The sequence below is a fragment of the Melospiza georgiana genome, chromosome 10 (genome assembly GCF_028018845.1).
Source record: "Melospiza georgiana isolate bMelGeo1 chromosome 10, bMelGeo1.pri, whole genome shotgun sequence".
Classification (NCBI taxonomy): domain Eukaryota; kingdom Metazoa; phylum Chordata; class Aves; order Passeriformes; family Passerellidae; genus Melospiza; species Melospiza georgiana.
Window position 1 is genome coordinate 23,657,841 of NC_080439.1, and position 18,332 is coordinate 23,676,172.

The following is an 18,332-nucleotide window of genomic DNA, read 5'->3' on the forward strand; positions in this document are numbered from 1 at the left end:
TCCAGTTCCTGTTTTGGGCAAGTGAAGCAGTGAATGAAACGAGTTTGCATATTCAGGGCAGTTTAATTACAGCCCTGGACAATAAGCTGGGTTGCAGTGGTGGCTGCCAAGTGCTGTTGCTGTGCTGGGCTGCTGGGTGGTCTGGGCCATGAGCTGGGAGCATCATGCCTGGATTGTCTGCACATTCACTCTGCAGGGCAGCCCTGGGCCCAGTGTGTGTGTGTGAGACCAGCTCTGCAGATCTGTGGCCCAAATCCACAAGTTAGAGACAGGCAAGTGTCTAAACATGCAGGCAGCTTGCCAAAGCTGTGCCGCTCAGAATCTGATTTAATTGTCAAAGAAGGAAATTGGTTGTCAGGAGTTGGGCAGTTCCAGGCCTGCCTATGTGGTTTCTTCTCAGGGCTTTTGTTAATCTCACTGCTTTAGCGAACTTGTCTGAGAAATGGGGATAAAAATACAAAGTCACTGCCTGCCTTGAGGTGAGGGCTGTAAGGTGGGAAGGGTGCAGTGCTGATAAATGCCATTAAAGACTGAAAGTGAACAGAGTATTCCCAGAAGTGTAGTGGTCTCATGGAGCATGGCATTGTGCTGGGAATGCTGCACTGTGGTGTTTGCTAGGCAGACAAGTCTTGGCAGGGAACTTTCACTGTGCTTTTAGATGTCAGGGCCCAGAGCATCCCTCTGGCTCTCCTGAGCAGCCCAGACCCCTGTCAGGGGTCTCACAGACCCTGGCACACAGCCCAAAATGCCTCTGTGGGTTTGATTATGACCCGTGGAGCAAGTTACCAACCTTAGATGAAGATCTGCAAGCCATGACAAATTAAATAGAATAATAGTGAAGTTATCACGGGGTGGAAAAGTAGATTTTGGGGTTTTTGGTATGGGGGTTCAGGAGGCAAGATGGAGGGATCTGGGTGTGTCCAGCCTTTCTCCTTCTTCTTCTTGGCCTCCATCTTCTGCTGTGATGGTGGAACTGACAGGTTGGTTTAGAGTAGCAGCTCACTGTCTAACATAGGTGATAGGTATTGGGAAGTAATTGTAAACATTGTACAGGTAGTTTTTAGTAGAAAGCCATAACACTGCCCTGGGGGCAGGCAGAGTGCCTGGAACTGTCCTGCTGGATGGACCTGGGCAGGGCAGGAGAAAGAATTTTATAGATGACATACAATAAACAACCTTGAGACCGAGAAATGAAGAGCCCTGACTCCTTCTTGAAGTGCCAAGCTGGGAAAAGATACTTTGGAACTTTTCTCAGGGTCACTCTGACAAGCTAAAGATCCTGACATATAGATAGTGTTTTGTTTAATTTTTTTTTTTATTATTATTGTTCATGAGCTTTCTGAATTTAGCTAAGTTATTTTCCCCTCTGCAGTTCAGATTGCTTTTTCTTCTCTTTGGAAGTGCTTAGCACTGGTGCTGAACAACAGCAATTTGACTGCACCAAATTCCCATTGGTCTGGGGAGTTCTCTTGCCTCCAGCTTTTATCTGGTATTTTATCCTGATGCAAACAGTGTGCTGTAAGGAAGGGCAGCCCTGTGTGCCTTCCAGAGGTAGGAAACAAAAGCACTGAATCCTAATATTCCACTGTTGATTTCAACCAGGGGTAAGGTGAATCTTTAGAAAATTACTTAATAATGGGAGAAAATGTAGAGGTTTGTGGATACTTCTGTACCTTTTGTTGTCTTCTGCTTTGGGTGCTTGCTTGGTTTGCGTCCCTTCCTGAGATTTCTTGTGCTGCAATTAAGGACCCACACATTCAGCAGGGACATCCAGATTTTAAATTCCCTGCTCTTAAATGTCTTTTGGAATGTCATCTAGTCCAACCTCCATGCTCCATGCTGTATGTGAATGCTCAGGACTGGACACAGTTCTGGGGTGGCACTGCCAGTGCTGGAGAGAAGGGAAGATCATCACTTGAAAAATACTCTGGCTACCTTTAGCCTTCACCTGTAGGGCTGGCTCAGTTAAGGTTTTCTGATCCCCAATCCAGTGCCTTTTTGGGACATCTTTTCCATGCAAATTCAGGTTCTGTGCTGAGGACCCAGATTTTCTGTCAGTTTTCTGTGTGCATTCAGTGGGCTGAATGTCCCACACACGTTCACTGTGCTGCTTTTGATGTGATCTGATGCCTGATGTGCAGCTTTACTGCATGGTTGATAAAGCATGATTTATTCTTGACAATGTTGCTGGCATTAATTCTGCCTGTAGTCAAAGCTGGTAACTCTTTTCCAGCCAGTCACTGGTGAAAGGTTTTTATGAAGTGAATGCAATTACTGATATTAGAGTGACTGTAACTCACTGTTGACTCCACTCTATGTCCCTTTTTGAATTTATCTCTCTTTCAGAAAGACATAACATCGTAAAAGGAGACTTTTTTTGGATTATGATGGGTTTTTAATAGTAATAATGTGAATTTTTCACTACCTTCCAGCTCAAAAACATCCAGTCTGACTTCCGTCATGTTCTTTGAGATTGTATAGAAAGTCTGAGGAATCTCAAGTTAAAAGAAAGGCTATTTTTTGTTTGCTCTTGTTGCAGAACTTCATCAGAAATGGCCCAGAGAGGTACATGAATGCATCTCACAAATGTCAATGTGACATCAGTGAGGAAATAATTCCTAAGCTTGTGAATAATGACAAAATTCCTTGTCTATCTATAAAAATACATAAAATGGTTTAAAGTAAATCCTTCTGTTGATTTTGTTTTAAGAAAGCATGAATCACAAATAAGGTTTAGAATTAAAAAGACCTGAAAACCATAAATTAGGAGCTGTGGTCTTGGATGCTTCTCTAAGCATCTTTATTCCTTATTTGCAGGCTGGTCTGTGCTCCAGCACAGATCTGGCACAGTGGGGCCATTCCTGCACCTGAGCACAGCCAGGATGAATCCTGCAGAGCAGGCAGGCTCAGAATTTTCTTGGGAGTATGTTTCCTTTATTTAACAAGTGGTTTATAAGATCAAAACAAGATGCCCTCACTAGTAAATTCGTTGTTGTCTTGCTGGAAAGATCTCTGTTCTGATATCCAAAGATACAGTCTGAAAGGTCTGATCTGAGCTTTGGACTTAAACGTGCAGATTTGGTATCTTCAGAGGTTTTAGCTGCAGAAATGCTCAGCCAGTGAAGTGACATGACTGGTTTAAAAGTCCACACAGACCCACATTCTTATTAATCACTGTAGTTGTCCTGGTTTAGGGCAAATTTGGGAGAAAACCTCCAAAGGGGGCCCCTCCAGAAAGCAAACTCGCCAACCAGGTTGGGAAGGATTCCTTGGAGAGAAGTGGAAAGGACCTGTTTATTTAACAGGCACAGCACCCCCAGCACACAAAATGAACAATACCAGGTGCCACCACTCTGTCACTGCTCTGAAGAGATGACAAATTCAGAAAGTCTCTCTGGGGGGTGGTTGCTCTGTTCTCAGTCCCTCCTGTGCTGGGGCAGCTGCTGCCCAGAGTAGGCCCCGCTAGGCCACAGGGTGCAAACTCTCGGTGTTTGCCATGCCCCAGTCCAGAGCAGGTTTGAGTAGATCCCAAAAAGGGAAAGGAGAAACAGTCCAGGGAAAATCAGACTGCTTAGCTAAACTAACTAATGAGCAGAAGCAAAAAGCACGAGCAAGAGCAAGAGCAAAGCAAAAAGCCAAGCAAAAAGCAAAAGCGGCACCATGCACTGCCCTGTCCGTGTGTCCCACCAGCCGTGGGGGAGCGGCTGAGGCAAAACCAAAACAAAACTTTCACTCTTCAGAGCCAGTCCTGAAGGCACAGAACATGATATCCAGCATAAACAGAACACACAAATGGGGATACAAACATCATAAAGTCACCCTAGGACTTTAATGAATGCTCAGAGCATCCATCTTTTCCCCACGTGTAGAAGGGCAATCTGTCTGCCACACACATTTAGAAATCAGAAACCTGGTGGTGCAGGTGAGGCTCATGTGTCACAGACATCTTTTATGAAAAATCCTTTCCTAAGGATCTTTTCTCCTGAGAAGCTGGGAGGCCTCAGGAACAAAATGTAAACATTGATTATCTGCTGCTGTGGAATGCAACAGGTGCATCTGGGATTGGTCTCATGTGGTTGTTTCTAATTAATGGCCAATCACAGTCAGCTGCCTCAGATTCTCAGACATAAGCTTTTGTTATTATTCTTCTTCTTGCTTGCTAGACTTCTGATGAAATCCTTTTCTTCTATTCTTTTAGTATAGTTTTAATATATCATTTACTTTTAATATAATATATATCATAAAATAATAAATCAAGCCTTCTGAAACATGGAGTCAGATCCTCATCTCTTCCCTCTTCCTGTGACCCCTGTGAACACCATCACACCAAGATGTGATGATTCAGGCCCCCAGGGGTGGCTGCAGGTTTTCCCTTGTGCAGGGTCCCGCTCCCCTTTGCTGGTGAATCTCCTGAGGCCCTAAGGCAAAGGAGCACAAAAGTGGCTGTTTTGACACCCACTGTAAGCAAAACATCTCTGTGGTATTTTTGGGTCTCCAGGAGGAAGAAGGAAAAATTTGACTCCATGTTTTTAGAAGGTTAATTTATTATTATATTATATCATATAGTATCATTAAAACTATACTAAAATATAGAGAAAAAATACTTACAGAAAGCTTAACAAGATACTAATGAAAAGCTCATAACCTTTCAGAACCTCAACACAGCTGGCTGTGGTTAGTCATTAAGTTAAAACAATTCACATGTTAAATAAACAATCTCCAACTACATTCCAAAGCAGCAAAACACCAAAAAAGCAAACAAAATAATAATGTTTTCATTTTTCTCTGAAACTTCTCAGCTTCCTAGGAGAAGAAATCCTGGCAAAAGGATTTTTCAGAAAATATGACAGTAACACACCTTTCTGCATGAGGAGTGATTTTCCTTGGGAGACAGGAGAGAAGTCTGAGAATGTGCTTATAAATTTATGTACTTGTCTCAATGTGAAAAATGTCTTCTAAGTATTTTTATAAAAGAGTGGCTGCTGCTGCCCTGATAATTGTGCTGCCTAAATTGCTACAGGTCTTGGATAGTTACTGAATTCTTCAGAGTCATCTAAAGTCACTTATTTGTGCTCAGGAAAAAAGGCCTGGGAGAATATGTTTATTTTGACAGCAACTGTCAGCAAATAGGGGTGTAAATTGTAATTGAAATTATATATCTAATGTAAAAAGAATTGAATGTGTTTATCAGTCTTTTCTAATTGTTAAATTAGTTAAATGCAAAATGGAAGGTTATTCGTTCTCTGTAGATGTTGACATTATTTTTGACATGTTGATTTAATGATTGCATAAACTTACAGTATTATTTTGTCTAAGAGGACAATGTGAAAGTATATAATGACCTTCTGACTTCCTACATATTTTTGTTAGGCAGCTTCCATAATGTTGTTTGGAGAAAGCCCAGGCATTTTGCCTGTCCAATGAAATGCTTACAGTAATGATGAACAGAAAATAATAACCACAGAAGGATTTCAAATTTCTGCTGGAAACTGATGATTTTTTCTGCTCTTGATAGCTATTTTGGCAAATGTTTTCAGGGTGGATTTATAAGTGCTCTTATAAATACATGGGAGAGGCATGACTTCATGTATCTTAAATGCTGGTTTACATTTGCACCATCCACCATTCCTAAGAGGAATGCTCTTATCCCTCTTTCATGCATATGTATATATGTTATATATTTGTTATATGTATTATAACATATTTAATTATCCCCTGAACATACTCAGATGTCAGTTTAAAATAGCAGAAGCAGTTTATCACAAGGGATTTGGAGTAAACTCTTTCACTTAGAGAATGTTTCCCCCATTTCTTTTCCTGAAACTTGGTTCTTAGGATATCTCTACCTGCAGAGAAAGGGGAGATTTTGATCAGGAGCTGTCAGACCTGTAAGTCTGACATCTATTTTTGCTCTGTGTTGCTGTTTCTTGCCTTCTTTTGGATATCCTCTATAATGCCAGCCACTAATGAAAACTGCTAAGAAGCAGTTCTGCTTGCATTCTGTAAAGCCTGGAGACAAAACACTTCCCTGAGAGCTGTCTGTTGTACCAAAGAACCTGTTAGGATGTTTGTTTTGTATGTCTGGGCTTGTGCCTGAATGCCTGAGTGGTGATGGCCACCTTCAAAAGTGTGTTAACCTGGAAATGAAGCTGAATTGCAGGTTCAGAGAGATGTGTGACTGAGTTTCCCACAGATCAAATCTGGCTCAGGTTCCTGGTAATTCACTGCAAATTGTTATTTGTTCATAGATGAGAAATGGGTGTCAGTCACCTCAGCCAGTTATTTGAAATCATCATTGCTGCAATTCTGGTGTAATTACAACTGCAATAAGTGTGGCTGCAGGAACATGAGACTCCAGGTGCCTCAGACTAAGGGTCTGTCCTACCCAGTTGTCTTTGGCAATGCCAAAAGAAGGTGCCAGAAGAGGGAGAAACACTCTCTCTCTCAGTAACCTCCTCTGCATGTTGATCCTTGATATCCTGGGCCATCCTGTGAATTCTGCTGAACAAAGGGGACTGACTGTGCTGGGGTGGGGATTAAACTGGCTGCATTAGGGAAAAGGGGGCTGGAAAGGGATCTTGTCGTGGGGAGCTCTTGGGCATCATCAGCAGGCCAGGTATTCCTCAACATGGCCAAAATTAATTTGAGAAAACCATGGCTCATCTATAGGTACTAGAAGGATGGCACTCTCATTTTTGACTAAAGATGTGTAGAGAGGTACGTGAGCCTAAGGAATGATGGGAATTTTTGGAATTGTCTGAACCCTGGGTATGATCCCTGCTGCCTGTCAGCCCTGCCCTGCAGCTCTCACTGACTGGGCTGGGCTCAAACTGAGCCTGAGCAGTCCAGGGTCTGGGTTTGAACAGACAGGGGTCTGCTAGGGAAGGCAGGAGCCTCCCCTGATTTGGAAAGTGTAAACCCCCTCCCTCTGAATTATTATAATTTTGAAATTAAAAGGCTCTCAGGCAAAGATATGGGAGCAGGAACAGTTTTTTATTAGGGAAAAAATAAAAACAAACCAAAAATGCAGTAATGCAAACCAACCCTGCCAGAGTGAGAGCAGTCCCTGCCCCTGTGTGTCAGGGGGTGTCCCAGCCCCATGCCAGGGGGGCTCAGCCCTCCTGCAGTGCCAGCTGTGGCTCTGCTGCAGCAGGGATCCTGCACAAGGGTAGAGTTTTCCTCTGCAGCTCCAGGGCTGCTGCAGATGGGCCTGGGCTCCCTCTGGCCATGCAGGGCAGCAGAAAGCTGCTCCTCTGGCAGTGCAGGGGGCAAAGGCTGCTGTGCTGTGCCAGGCTCAGATTGGATCCAGGCAGGAATGCTTGGCTCCTCCCCTGGGCGGAGCATCTCCCCATGGGATGCTGGGATTGGATCAGCCCTGCAGGGACACTCAGTGGCCATGGACAGCAGAGATCTCCTGCAGGGAGGGTTGGCTGGGGGAGAGAGAAAGGAAAAACTGCCCCAGGGACAGCAGAGAACTGCCCCAGCTCTGACAGGTGGGGATAGAACACACACCCAGCTGTACCTTTCAGCCTTGTACTTGGTATTGAACCTTTGAAAAACAAACTGGGAAGAGTTTTTCTTTCTTACATTTTAAGCATGCAGTGATAAAAGAAATTCCAGGAATATTTGGATAATTGCTTTCCCTTAACAATGGGTATAAATAGTAAACACAATACAAGGCAATATCATTTTGATATACTGTAATTAATTTGAAAAGTGATTAAAAGAAAATTTGAATAAAATATTTTAATTGATTTTGTCACACTATCTTTAAAGTCACCTAATTTTTCTGAGGGCTCTTAAAATGGCTCACTTGGATTGGCTCCCAATGGAATTTTCTTTTCATGCTAGATTATTGTAATTAATTATAAAATTGAGCTTAACCTTTGTAGGTTGTCAATATGTAAAGACAAATGTCACAAGTAACAAAGGCCAGGGAAGATTAGTTCTGAGTCTAGGGGGGATTGTGGAGGAAAAGGGGAGATATCATTTGACCTCTCAGGTGCTGCTGGTATTTTGTTTTGGCTTTATAAATAATAACCACTTCTCTTTTCAGCTGGGTAAATATATATCCAGTTAGACTGAAAATGTTTTGAAAAAATCCTGACAAAATTACTGACTTGTGTGTGCTTAAAAGATTCTACCTTTTGAGATGCACTGTGGATAGTTTGACATGCTTAGCAGAAATGTGCAATTTTAAAAGCCAGTGAGAACAGAAAATACTAGCACTGTAATTTATGGTAAGAGTTGGTCAGATACAAACTGGGTAGAATTCTTGAAATGGTGGTCATGTGAAGTATTTATTTTACATTTTTGCAGGAATTCTTGCCTGTTCCCCCTGTGAACAAAGGCTGTGTGTGCATTCAGATGCAGCTTTGTGGCATGCCCAGCACAGGTTATCTCACCACTCTTTGTTAATGGTGTTACAGAACAACACTCTACATCCTCACCATTTTTACTTTTAGCTGGGGTAGAATTTGATTCATTTGAAAAACTGCTGCAGAATTTGTCCCCTCCTTGTGCTCAGTGTTGGTACCTTATAGGATCTCTTCTGCCACAGACAGAACACACAGAACTTTATTTTTAATTTTTTTTTATATATATTTTTTAGGATTTAAGTTCTGTGGCTGAATTCTTTGGTGTCCAAGTGTGAAGTCTGACAGAAGTTTTTTCTACCCCTGAGGAATTCATAACACAATTCTCCTTGGAGAAATCTCTACCATCTAAGGGTCCGCTTCTCTAACTGCCAGATTTCAGAAGATTTGTAGGAAATTAATTTAAATTGAACTATTCAGTAGATGCAAGATGAGAGAGAAGAGAATGCTTCCCTCATGAGTGAAAGCCAACATATTCCTGTAGGAAAATGAATGAATAATCCCTTAGTTTGCTTATGTACTGCTGAACTCTGCTACCAGCAAAATACTCCTAATAGGAAACATGTTCTAAAAGGGAGAGAATATTTTTAAAAAGACAAAATCAGAGGTTATTTGCTCTCTTGTCTGATTTTGTTCAGTAAGATAGAGGCAGTGGCAATGAGCCATGAGCTCTGACTTGCATTTTATCATATGGGCGCCCACTTGGTTTTGGAGCAGTGGAAATCAATGTTTTACAGCAATACTCTGGTAGCAGGTGACAGCCACCCCAAGGAGAGGATTCTGTGTTTCCAGAGTAAACTCTGGTTGATGCTTGGACAGCATAAAACCACAAGTGATATGGGTTGGTTTCTTTTCCTCTGGGTGGTGGAGTGATGCAAGGACATCTCTGCCCCTGAGCAGTGAGAGCTCCTGGTGAACATGCAGGTCTGAAATCTCAGGATTTCCCCATAATTCAGCATTTCTCACTCCCTCACTTCACTTTGTGGAAACCCAGGGCACCACAGGGAATATTCCTGTGTCTGCTCTGGGGTGCCCTGACCCCCAGGGCAGCTCTGACCCTGACCCTCATCCATGGAGAAAGTTTCCCACACTTCAAGACAGACTGGAACCCACAAAAGTGTGCAATAGATTACAGAGAGCAGTGCAGGTGCGTCACTGGGTGAGAAATTGAGGGTTTGGGGTTTTTAGTGTGTTGTGGATGGCAGCAAGATGGAGGGCACAGGGTGCTGTCCTGGGTTTCTTCTTCAGCTTCTTCTTCCTCCTTCTCCATGGGTTTGGGTGGCATTTTGTAATTGGGCAGGAAAGTCTGCACTGTGGGCTCTGTGCGATCAGTTCTTGGGTTAAAAGGGAAAATAATCCAGGTGTCAGCTCTTAATTGGATAGTTTAGTCTTAGGAGACCTTGTACCAAGAGATTGTTGGCCATTTTGTGCCTTCTAATGAAAAGCTGCTGAACTCACAGCAGTGAGACTGTTTTACTGATAAGAGATAATAAACACCTGAGTGCCAAAGTGAAACTACTGTCTGGAGTGCCTGCAATGCAGACCCAGAGAAACCCACAGCTGGGACCCCCACATCAGTTCAAACTTGGCATCTGGAACCTGGATTAGACCAAACTCCATCCAGTCCTGCTTTGGAGGGTGTTTGTGGCACTTGTGGGGCACAGCAGGGCTGGGGATGTCATTTGGCAGAGGGGATCTACAGAGCTGGGCTGGGGACAAATCCAGGCACAGAAACCTGCAGGCAAATGCATTGTGGTGGTGTTGGGTCCCCTGGATGAGGTGAGAGATGAGAATTTGACTCCAGATTCTCAGAATGCTGATTTATTATGATATGATATTAGAAATGCTATACTAAAACTATACTAAAGAAAGAGAAAGGAGACATCAGAAGGCTTAACAAGAATGAATTATAAAAACCTCTGACTGACTCAGAGACTCTGACACAGCTGGCTGTGATTGGTCATTAATTAAAAACAATTCACATGGAACCAATCAAAGATTCACCTGTTGGTGAGCAACCTCCAAATCACATCCCAAGCAGTCAGATAATATTGTTTACATTTCTTTTCTGAGGCTTCTCAGCTTCTCGGGAGGAAAATCCTGGTGAAGGGATTTTTCAGAAAATATCACGGTGACACAAACGTGTCAGCATTTTAATAATAACAACTCAAAGCCCATCACTGAGAAAATCTTGCACTTTAAAACACTAATCTTCCCATTACAAACTCAAAGAAAATTACTGTTCCGGACTAGTGAAAAGGTCTCCTGCTTTAGAGAGATAAGATTCTCTTGGTATCCAGAAGGGCATGACATTTTTTCCCATGTTTGATTATATCAAATATATTAAATATGACCTCAGTGTTTAAGGTTACTCAAGCTGTAAGAGTTCAAGAGGATTCTGGATCAGAATTTTTCCATTTATCTTGTTAAGCCTCTGTAATAATTGTAAATAGTCATTCTTTTAAATAACAAATAGTAAGAGGTCAAAAAATGTGTATATATGATTCTGCTTTTCATTAAAAAGAAAAATTCACAGCAGAAAAAAATGTAGCTAGGGCTGGAAAAACAGATATTTAAGAGGAATCATTGCTGTGTAAGAAAAAAGCTTTAATATGAATAAAAATGTTAGAATTGTGAAACATGATTGATAATTCAGAAATTAATGAGGCAGGGGGAATACCAGTTTTCAGCTGTAGATGTTCACTGTTAGAAGATAGTGCTTAAATATCATGGCAGAGAGAAGAGGAATGACATGAGGGTCCTGCCATTGATGAGGGATGATTTTCTGTCAGTTTGTAATTTAAGACTGGCAGACTTATTTAAAGTTTAAAAATCCAAGACATGGGCTCAGTCATTCTTTATGTTGATTCCTGATTATTCCTAGTCCTACACCTTGAAATTAGGATAAGAAAAAATATCTAATTTAAAATAAAATTTAAATAAATTCAATTTTTAAATTAATTAGTTTAAAATTAGTTAATTTAAAAATTAATTAGTAATTTGACATTCCCGTCCCCATTTCCAGCTGCACTGAATTTCCTGTGGATGGTGGTTGATTGAGGAGTTCAACTTAGAATGGGAGGAAAACTCTTTGGCCCTCACTGTTAACACACAGGGAACTTGTGGCAGGAGATTTTAGATGTTGCAGTTCCAGAAAACACCTTCTTGGGTTTTTTATGGTGTGCCTCAATGCCTTTCAATTTACACAACACTACCATATTTTTTATAAATGACCCATCTGGAAGTTGAGATGGTTTTTCATACAAGAGTGTTCTCATTTGTGCCATCAGCTTTGTGACTGCTCAGATCAGCTGGTAAAATCCAGGCTTTTCTGTTGGTTTATTTTGCAGAGAAATACACATGTTGGAGAGATGTGAAAATTATCCCACATTAAAAAAAAAAAAAAAAAAAAAAAATTAAAAGTCAGATTTCTGTTTAACTCACTCAGAATCTGGAACAAAAATGGGAACAGGGATAACCCCCAAGAGGGGCTGCTGGGACTGCCTGGCTGAGATTGGCACTGAGTGACAAAAGAAGTGTGGTTTGCCCTTTTACTTAACAACTTTATTCTTAATGGGGTAGAACTAGTTAAAATTTTCCGCTGAGAATTTTTTTTTTCCACCAAACGTGTGGTTTTGTTTGATATGCTGGAAACTGTTACTACTGCTTAAAAAGCAAGCCCTGAAGCAGAGGTTTGGCGTAGGAAATACTGAAACCTGGGCAATCTAAAGAGTCATTTCTGTAGTATCAAAAATTCCAATCAAAACAAAGTTGGTGTTTTCAGTTGGATGCTTAAACTGTTGATTCACAACAGAAATGATGACTTCAGTATCTTTGAATCTTCTGTTAGGAAAAACAAGAAACTTGGGAGTTCTCCATTGGTCACGTATATGAGAGCCACATTTCTAGTGCAAGCCACTCTGATTTGAGTGGGTAAAAACTGTCTCAAATGCATAGTGACAAGATGTGAGGTGTATGTAATTCGAAGACATGAACTTCAGTGCCATGATGAAATCTGAGATGGATTTTGCAGAGAGCTTTGCTGGGAATTGGAGTCTGTGTGCTGTGGGGAACCTGGGCAGCCTGGGGTGCAGGGCAGAAAGCATCCTGTGCAGGAATGTGCTCCAGCTGTGTTATACCCTCTGTCCACTCTAAAGGGTTCAAAAGGCTTTTTTGTTTGGTATTTCCATTTGCATAGAGTGGGTTTTTTTCCTTTTCATAAGTTTGGAAGGGACTGAAATGTACTATTTGATTTCCCAAAGTTGTGTTTTAAACCAGTACTGTGCTAGTCCCTGGTGAGACCAGAGCAGTGCCTGGTGTTGAGTGAGGCAGCTGCTCCCATCCTGTGCTGGACACGTGTCAGGATTAATCCAGTATTTCCATCCAACTGCTGCAGTTTTAGCTTATTCACAGCATATTATACTGGGCTGGGTTGGAAATCAAACAGCTAAAGCTGGCTGTCACTGTCATGCCTACAGAACTTCCAGTTCTGCACATTGTTTTCTCAGAGGAGGATGTCTTAGCTTCACATAGTTGTGGTTCTCCTGGAATAAATGGGCTAAGGCAGAGAAAAAGTCCTGTGCTGGTGCTGACATCTGTGTGATAGTGGTGCAAAGGGACAGAAAAGTTACCTGGAGCCACCTGTGTGTTGTGGGTCCCTAGGACAAGGTGAGAGATGAGAATTGACTCCCAAGAAGGCTGATTTACTATTCTATTCTATTCTATTCTATTCTATTCTATTCTATTCTATTCTATTCTATTCTATTCTATTCTATTCTATTCAAAACTATACTAAAGAAAGAGAAAGGAGACATCAGAAGGCTCATCAAGAATGAATCATAAAAACCCGTGACTGACTCAGAGAGTCTGACACAGCTGGACTGGGATTGGTCATTAATTAAAAACAATTCACATGCTGGGTAAACAGTTCCCCAAATCACATTCCAGAGCAGCAACACATGGGGAAGCTGAGGCTTCTGATCTTGCCAGGAGAAGAAATCCTGGCAAAGGGATTTTTCAGAAAATGCCATGGTGACACCTGTGGGTGAAACACTCAGCAGACGTGTGAGGGTTCTAGGGCTGCAGGAAAGGACACAAAGCAGTCAGAGTCCATCTCACCCTGGCTGGTTGCTGTGGGACCTTGAGGAAGGGGCACCAAGCCCAGGGCTGTGTGGGATGGTGGATTCTGTGATGCAGGTCATTGGTGGTACCATGCCCAGAGCAGGATTCCCTCTGTGGTCTCTGTGTTTGCTCGGGGATTTAAGTGTGGGTAAAACATCACAGGATAAATCACATCTGTGGATTAGAAAGGGAAAGGACTTGTCTTCCTCCTGTCACTTAAAGCTGTTACAGCAAATAAATGTGTCAGGATACATGAGCAATGTCAGATCCACAGTGCAGAAAGGATAAACACCAGCTTGTTTTCTTCTGGGCTGATACTGAATCCCTGGAGGAGCCTTCAGGAGGGGCAGTGAGGACTGAGAGATGTTACATGGTCTGGTTACAGGCTGGAAGAATTGGTTATCTGCTGATTACAAGCCCTTCAAACTCTGGATAGACTCTGCTTTTCATGCATGAGGCAGATATTCCACCAAAATCCCTGTACCTTTGAGCTCCAGGTATGTTTCTAAATCAAAGTTTAGTTTGCCAATACTTCACCAGTCACCACTTCAGCCCTTCCAAGTGTGCTGCAGTGCAAGTAGCCACTGGGAAATACATGACTGCTGACTTTCTGCTGTTCTTTGCCCTGCCATGGAATTTGCTCCTTCTTTTGCAAGGCACTTGTTCCCAGCTGCTTGAAGGAAGAATCCTTTCACAATATCTTGTGCGGTGAACACAGACTGCAGGGAACAGACTTTTGTGGGGTTGGAAATCTTTTTTTTTCACTCACATCCTGTTTCACTTTGCCTCCCTTTCTCACAGGTTGATAAAGTGTGTGGACAGCCCAAGCAGCAAGAAGGGAACCTGTCATCAGCCAGTATTGTGCCAGTGAAGGAGGTGACTGGAACCCAGACCTTTGTGATGGCCCACACCAGCCTGAACAACAGGAGAAGGTAACCCTGGGCTGCAATTGCTTTGAAACAAACCCTCAGCTCATCATTTGGGCTATTTGTGGCACTGCTCAAGGCAAAGCCCCAGCTCTGTCACCTCCTCTGTGTGTTCTCCAGCCACAGTCACACAGGGGACACTGTGGGTCACATTGTGGGTCTGTCCAAGAAAGGCCAGGCTTGGTATCCTTGCTTAACACCAAAGTGTTTGTTATTTCCAGAATCTTTCCATGAAAATGGTGAAAGCTTTTCCTCAACAAAGTCTGGGGAAACTGATTTCCACAGCTGAGTCCAAAGTGCTTCAAATGTACCTGCCCAGGTCTGTAAGGACATGAGCTTACCCAGGGGCAGAAGGGGGAAGGAGGAAGGGGTTGGAAAGGAAAAATTCATTGCCCTGACACCAAGTCAGTGCCTGATTGCCCTGGACTGGGCAGGAGTGATAAAATCCTTTGGGATCTCCTTGATTTGTTGTATAACAAAGATCTGAAAGAGTTTTTTAGGCTTCTTGTGACCTTCTTGGCTCCTGTTCTTCATGTGAGACACCCACAGCTGAGCACTGCCACTGGCCTGGACAGGAGTGTCCCTGCTCCCACATCTCATGAGTTCTTCTCTCACTTCACCTTGTGTAGCTCCTTCTGTACATTCTAGGGGAGGATTTTTCCACAATCCCACTCACAATACATGAGTAGATGTCAGAGCAAGCTGCCCATAAACTCCCAGTGCCTGTTTGTGGCTGGTCCCTTGTCCTCTGTAAGAGCAGAGTTAATCTGGAACAAACCCCATCAGGGGAGTTGTGCTGGGTTTACCTCTGTCCAAAAGCAGCATTAAACTGCCCAGGCAGCCTGTGTGTATCTCTGTTGGGTAAGTGGATGACTTGAGCAATGTAAAAAATTGTAAAATGTTAACATTTCCACAGTCTGCGTTCTGGTGTTTCAGTTGTGAACATGAGATTTTTATCCATTTCTGGCTTAATTCTTAGCTTGCATGAATGGAACAAAGATTGTTTTAAAAGATAAAAGTAATAACAGCAAGCAAAGTGTTTTGAGTGATAGTGATATTTTTTTATTCTTTTGTAATTGAAAGGCAAGCCATGACAGTTTGTACTAGTGCTTGGAGTTAATCAATTTTTACCATGCAGATCAGAAAAAGGGAGCATTACAGATATTAAATTAATAACTTCAGCAACAAAAATCCAAAGAACAGTTGTAGTACAATTATTGAAATAGGCTTTTAACAGCACAGAGCCCTGGGCCATCTTCTGTGTAGCTCACTGACTTGGCTGGGGCTTAACACTGGCAGCCCAAAAGCCAGAACTGCCAACCTTTCAACAGATGATCTCTTAAAAAGTTGCAGATTTGTGTCTTCAATGGCATGAAAGCTGCTCTTTCTCAGCTGATGATCTGCTTGCTCCCCTTCCCCACCATCCAGAATTATTGGCATATTGACCTTTTAAAATGGAAGGCTTGTAGATGGAAAAGAAAATATTGTGCTCTGAATTAGAAAGTTTGCTAGAATTGGTCTGAAAATTAATTTATCCAAAACATCTAAACGAAGTCCCTGATTATATAATTAGCATGAAAAATTACTGAATTACAGTGTTGATAGGTATTGTGGAGAGCCTGTGCACCAAAAATGAATGATGGAAATATGCCATAAATAGCAAGAAGTGGAAAATCTGAAGCTATTCTCCACAACTTCCTATAAAACACATTGCCTGAAGCTTGTACTTCTGCTTCTTGGAAACAATTGTGAAACCATAGAGAGAAAGACACAGTGGTTGGCAGCATCACTGTGTTGTTCATTCTCCATCATTTAATCACATATGACATCAATAAAAAGTCAATTTAAGGTAATAAAAATCTGTAATACATGGGTTAAATAATTTCTGCAGTGGGTTGTGTAAAATGCACTTGGAGTGACAGAAAATTGCTACAGGGGAACCAGATGAAGAGTAATTACATGAATCTCTTGTGAGGCCCCTCCTTCTGGTGGTGATGAGAAAGGGAGAGCAGTAATGTCAGCTGCAAGGTCACCCTGGCCCTGCTGAGTCTGTCTGTAGGTCTGGCTGAGGGACATCCTTCCAAATGATCCTGTAATTCCAGGGGAGGCTGGCACTGACTGCAGCCTTTTAGGGTAAGGAGGAAAAAGAGGAAGGATGAGCCGACACTCCCCAAGTGAACAGAAAAGCTGTGGCTCCTTCCCTTGTGTGTCAGAGCGTTCCTGAGCTCAGAAAGAACCTCTGTGGAGGAGAAACCACAACCAAGTGGCCTCTCCTGTGTAGTGCAGAACGTGCTCAAGGTGCCCTCAGAACCCCAGTGCCAGACAGCTGCAGATGGGTGTTTGCTCCAGGGGTGCTGGGTCTCTGCCAGGCCATGGGAACATCAGGATCCTTTTCCTGGAGCTGGAGAACCTCTGGTTTCAGCTGTGGAGCAGAGCCAGGGCTGCTGCTGCAGGACAAGTGAGGTTCTTCCATGGTGTCCCTTGGCCTGAGCTGTTCTTCACTGGGATCTGTTTGGGGTCTGGCTGCAGCCAGCCCTCCTCACCCTTCGCTCTGCTGCAGGGTCTGCACACAGCAACTTGATCCTCTTTTGCAGCAGTGGAAGCCTTTTCTTCTCCTCTGACTCTCAAGAGTTCCTGGGAGATTTCCCATCTCTCTTGATTTTACTCTGCATTCCATTCCTGCATATTTTTTGTTATGCATCACTTAAGTGTCAGGGACAATAATGAAAGAAGCTGAAACTTGAATAAATGTTGCATGATCTTGCAAGAAACCATTTCCTATGATTAAACTGGCAAGCATAAAATTGATTATTATTTTTTTTACCATTACACAATCGTAGTCAGGGATTAACTGAAACTGGCAGCGTTGCTGCTGGAGTCATTTTTTTAATGTGGAGGTTACTATAACATGTAATAGAGATGACAAGAAAATTGAAACCATATGATGGTGCAGGGAATGGAAATGGCATGTAGAGAATCTCAGTAAATTGGAATGTTATTGCTGAGTTCAGCACAAAGAGCAGTTCTGGTCAGGGTCTGGTCTCCCAGCAAAGCTGAATACCTGCCTTTAGCATCTCTGCTCCATGGGACATTTCAAACCACTAAACACTGCTTACAGAGCTGTATATCAAACATCTTCAACAAAGAACTACAACATTTTAGGTCCCTGACTAGAGAAAGAAGGCTTTGAAATTTTATTTTGTTGGGATTTCTGTATGCCATGAATTTGCAGATCTTTTAAATCAACAGTTTAGGAATTCCTTTGGGAATGTTTAGAGTCAATGATACCTATTTCATTTAAAATAAACTGTCTGTTGGGTCAGACATCACATGATTTTATTAACATTTGAGTAATAAAGTGCCTAGTACAAACCAGATTATTAATGTCAGATGCACATGAACCACTGGCCAGGGCTGAAGTTTCAGTTGATACAGATTTTCCCTGTTACAAATTTTCATTTGTGTTTTTGGGCGGCTGTGTTGGAATTCCTGCAGGCAGGTGCCATCCCCTGGTGGCCAGGGCAGGTCCCTGCTGTCCTGTGGCCACTCCTGCCATCAGTGCCAGGGCTGTGATGGCAGAGCTGCATCCTCTGTGTGTCCTCAGGCTGCTCTCTCCAGTACAAACACGAAATAATCACCAGTGTTATTGCCACAGTTCTTCCTCCACCGTAGCCTGAAAGTCTGTGTCTCCAGTTTTGCAGAGTTGGGTGGTTTTTTTCAGTGGTGCAATCCTAGAACAGCAGAAAATACCTGTATTTATATTATTCATTAACTGGCAGTAAATTGGTCATTGTACCAGAACATGAATGCTACTGGTTTGTATCCCCCTCCCCATGGTTCCCATCCTAAACTGTTCGCCATTGTTTTCTTGTACAGCTTTATGTATTTACAGCCCTTCCATTTGGTATCA

The 18,332-nt window shown here is 42.5% G+C and overlaps 1 protein-coding gene across 1 annotated transcript in view; it reads left to right on the forward strand.

The window, feature by feature from the left end:
* The window catches only part of LOC131087428 (glypican-5-like), a 373,149-nt gene that overhangs the window by 110,078 nt on the left and 244,739 nt on the right, over positions 1–18,332 (forward strand). Inside the window, exon 4 of the mRNA XM_058031076.1 lies at positions 14,298–14,428. Coding sequence (XP_057887059.1) covers positions 14,298–14,428 — 131 coding nt within the window. The remainder of the gene's footprint in view (positions 1–14,297; positions 14,429–18,332) is intronic.